The sequence below is a fragment of the Passer montanus genome, unplaced genomic scaffold, assembly GCF_014805655.1.
Source record: "Passer montanus isolate IOZ18808 unplaced genomic scaffold, ASM1480565v1 scaffold233, whole genome shotgun sequence".
Classification (NCBI taxonomy): Eukaryota; Metazoa; Chordata; class Aves; order Passeriformes; family Passeridae; genus Passer; species Passer montanus.
In genome coordinates this window covers 37,737-41,935 of record NW_024366959.1, presented here as the reverse complement: position 1 = coordinate 41,935, position 4,199 = coordinate 37,737, and the positions used below count along the sequence as shown (strand labels likewise).

Genomic DNA, 4,199 nt, shown 5'->3' with positions numbered 1-4,199 from the left:
GGCGGTGAAGGGGCTGCCCGCGATGTGCCAGTGACCCCAGGTCAGGTTTTTAGGGGTTTTTTGGGGTTTCTGTGTGTTTTTGCTCATTTTTTCAGAGTTTATTTTTAATTTTTTCAGGGTTTTTTTCATTTTTTGGTTGTTTTGTCCCCAATTTTGGGTTTCTCACCCGTGATGCGGGCGGTGAAGGGGCTGCCCGCGATGTGCCAGTGACCCCAGGTCAGGTTTTTAGGGGTTTTTTGGGGTTTCTGTGTGTTTTTGCTCATTTTTTCAGAGTTTATTTTTAATTTTTTCAGGGTTTTTTTCATTTTTTGGTTGTTTTGTCCCCAATTTTGGGTTTCTCACCCGTGATGCGGGCGGTGAAGGGGCTGCCCGCGATGTGCTTGTCGTTGTACTTGACCACGATGCCGTAGTCGCCGGGCAGCACGGGCAGGTAGGACACGGAGCAGGTGCCATCGCCGTTGTCCTGGCAGCTGATCTCGGCCTTGGAGGGACCCTCCACGGCCAGCGACAGCCCCCCTGGGGACACGGGGACAATGACACGGTCAGGGACAGCCCCCCTGGGGACACGGGCACAATGACGGGCACAGGAGACAGAGAGCAGGTGCCATCGCCGTTGTCCTGGCAGCTGATCTCGGCCTTGGAGGGACCCTCCACGGCCAGCGACAGCCCCCCTGGGGACAGGGACAGGGACAGGGTCAGGGGACAGCCCCCCTGGGGACACGGGGACAATGACACGGTCAGGGACAGCCCCCCTGGGGACAGGGACAGGGACAGGGTCAGGGGACAGGGACAGGGTCAGGGACAGCCCCCCTGGGGACAGGGACAGGGTCAGGGGACAGGGACAGCCCCCTGGGGACAATGACATGGGGACACGGTCAGGGACAGCCTGGAACAGGGACAGTCCCCCTGGGGACACGGGGACAGTGACAGGGTCAGGGGACAGTGACAGCCCCCCTGGGGACAGGGGCACAGTCAGGGGACAGCGACAGCCCCCCTGGGGACACGGGGACAATGACACAGTCAGGGACAGCCCCCCTGGGGACAGGGACTGTGTGAGGGACAGCCTGGGGACATAGCCAGGGCCAGGGACATGGGGCCAGCTGTCCCCTGATCCTGTCATTGTCCCTTGTCCCCAGGGCGGCTGTCCCTGTTGTCCCCTGACCCCCCGCTGTCCCCACTGTCCCCACTGTCCCCAGTGTCCCCAGCTGTACCCTGACCCCCCGGTGTCCCCACTGTCCCTGCTGCTCCCAGTGTCCCTGCTGTCCCCAGCTGTCCCTGTCCCTGCCCGAGCCAGCCGTGCCAGCCGCAGGGATGGGCTCAGCTCGGTGCCCCCTCCGTGTCTGCCCAGGAACGGGATCTACCCCCTGATGAACTTCGCGGCCTCCCGGCCCCACGCGCTGCCCCGCGCCCTGTCCCAGCCCCAGGAGGACCCCCAGAAAGCCAAGACCCCCACGCCAGAGCCCTTTGATGTGGAGACCAGGAAGGTGAGGGCAGCCCGGGCCGGGAGAGGAGCTGGGGATCCCTCAGGAATTGCAGAGTGCTGCCCCGGGAGCGGGGACGGGCCCAGGCTGATCCCGGCTGGGCTTTTCCAGGTGGTGCAGATGCAGTGCAACATGGAGCTGAACGAGGACAAGAGCCAGTGGCACGTGAGTGCCTGGATCCTGCCCCGCTCCCTGGCCATCCCGTTGGGAATGGGAATGGGAAATGGAAATGGGAATGGGAAATGGGACTGGGATTGGGGCTGGGAATGGGAAATGGGACTGGGAAATGGGGCTGGGAATGGGAAATGGGACTGGGAAATCTGCCAGTGGCACGTGAGTGCCTGGATCCTGCCCTGCCCATCCCGCTGGGAATGGGGCTGGAATGGGAATGGGATGGGACTGGGATGGAAATGGGACTGGGAAATGGGAATGGGAAATGGGGCTGGGAATGGGAAATGGGGCTGGGAAATGGGGCTGGGAATGGGAAATGGGGCTGGGAATGGGAAATGGGACTGGGAAATCTGCCAGTGGCACGTGAGTGCCTGGATCCTGCTCCGCTCCCTGGCCATCCCTCTGGGAATGGGGCTGGAATGGGACTGGGACTGGGAATGGGAAATTGGAATGGGAATGGGAAATGGGGCTGGGAAATGGGGCTGGGAATGGGAGTGGGAATGGGAAATGGGAATTGGGAAATCAGACTGGGAAATCTGCCAATGGCATGTGAGTGCCTGGATCCTGGCCCGCTCCCTGCCCATCACTGAGAATGGGCTGGAATGGGACTGGGAATGGGAAATGGGACTGGGAAATAAGACTGGGAAAGGAAATGGGACTGGGAAATCAGAGCAGGAAATCTGTCAGGAAAATGGGAAAGGGAAATCTGCCTGGGATATTGGACTGGGAAGGGGTACTGGGAAGTCTGGCTGGGAAAGGCCTCAGCCAGTTTCCGTGGCACCCAGAGAACTCACTGCTGTCCTGTACAGTGAAAGAATTCCCAAAGGAGCCACAATGCCCCTGGCTTGTAGGAGCCAGAGCTGCAGTGTCTGGATTCTCTGTCCCTGGTGGTGCCAGACACCTTGGCCTCTGGTTTTCCCAGTCCAGTACTTGGAATTCCTGGAGCTGGAATTGCTCCAGGGCACCAGCAGTGCCCAGAGCTCCCAGGTCCTGCAGTGCCCAGAGCTCTCCCAGTCCCAGCAGTGCCCAGCCCTCCCAGTTCCCCCAGTTCCTCCCAGTTCCCCTAGTGCTCCCAGTTCCAGCAGTGCCCATGCCTCCCAGTTCCCCCAGAGCTCCCAGTTCCTGCCCAGCCCTCCCAGTTCCTGCCCAGCCCTCCCAGATCCCCCCGAGCTCCCAGATCCCCAGAGCTCCCAGTCCCAGCAGTGCCCAGCCCTCCCAGTTCCCCCAGTGCTCCCAGTTCCTGCTCAGCACTCCCAGTTCCCCCAGAGGTCCCAGTCCCAGCAGTGCCCAGCCCTCCCAGTTCCCCCAGTGCTCCCAGTTCCTGCCCAGCACTCCCAGTTCCTGCCCAGAGCTCCCAGTTCCTGCCCAGCCCTCCCAGATCCCCCAGAGCTCCCAGTCCCAGCAGTGCCCAGCCCTCCCAGTTCCCCCAGTGCTCCCAGTTCTTGCCCAGCCCTCCCAGTTCTTGCCCAGCCCTCCCAGATTCCCCGAGCTCCCAGTCCCAGCAGTGCCCAGCCTTCCCAGTTCCCCCAGTGCTCCCAGTTCCCCCAGTGCTCCCAGTCCCAGCAGTGCCCAGCCTTCCCAGTCCCAGCAGTGCCCAGCCTTCCCAGTTCTCCCAGCCACTCCCAGTTCCCCCAGTTCCACTTTCCTTTCCTTGAACTTTCCTTGAACTTTCCTTTCCTTGAACTTTCCTTGAACTTTCCTTTCCTTGAACTTTCCTTGAACTTTCCTTTCCTTGAACTTTCCTTTCCTTTCCTTGAACTTTCCTTTCCTTTCCTTGAACTTTCCTTTCCTTGAACTTTCCTTGAACTTTCCTTTCCTTGAACTTTCCTTTCCTTTCCTTGAACTTTCCTTTCCTTTCCTTGAACTTTCCTTTCCTTGAACTTTCCTCTCCTTGAACTTTCCTCTCCTTGAACTTCCCTTGAACTTTCCTTTCCTGGAACTTTCCTTTCCTCTTTCCTGGAACTTTCCTTTCCTCTTTCCCGGAACTTTCCACTTTCCTGGCACTTTCCCCTTCCCTTTCCTGGAACTTTCCCATTTCCTTTCCCGGCACTTTCCCATTTCCTTTCCCGGCACTTTCCCATTTCCTTTCCCGGCACTTTCCCATTTCCTTTCCCGGCACTTTCCCATTTCCTTTCCCGGCACTTTCCCCTTTCCTTTCCCGGCACTTTCCCCTTTCCTTTCCCGGCACTTTCCCCTTTCCTTTCCCGGCACTTTCCCCTTTCCTTTCCCGGCACTTTCCCATTTCCTTTCCCGACACTTTCCCATTTCCTTTCCCATTTCCTTTCCCGGCACTTTCCCCTTTCCTTTCCCGGCACTTTCCCATTTCCTTTCCCGGCACTTTCCCATTTCCTTTCCCGGCACTTTCCCCCATTTCCTTTCCCGGCACTTTCCCATTTCCTTTCCCGGCACTTTCCCCTTTCCTTTCCCGGCACTTTCCCCTTCCCTTTCCCGGCACTTTCCCATTTCCTTTCCCGGCACTTTCCCATTTCCTTTCCCGGCACTTTCCCATTTCCTTTCCCGGCACTTTCCCCTTTCCTTTCCCGGCAC

At 58.9% G+C, this 4,199-nt stretch overlaps 1 protein-coding gene across 1 annotated transcript in view; it reads left to right on the top strand.

The window, feature by feature from the left end:
* Positions 1-4,199, top strand: part of NRBP2 (nuclear receptor binding protein 2) — a 39,888-nt gene that overhangs the window by 29,604 nt on the left and 6,085 nt on the right. Inside the window, exons 16-18 of the mRNA XM_039710854.1 lie at positions 471-541; positions 1,349-1,484; positions 1,568-1,646. Of these exons, the coding sequence (XP_039566788.1) occupies positions 471-541; positions 1,349-1,484; positions 1,568-1,646 (286 nt within the window). The remainder of the gene's footprint in view (positions 1-470; positions 542-1,348; positions 1,485-1,567; positions 1,647-4,199) is intronic.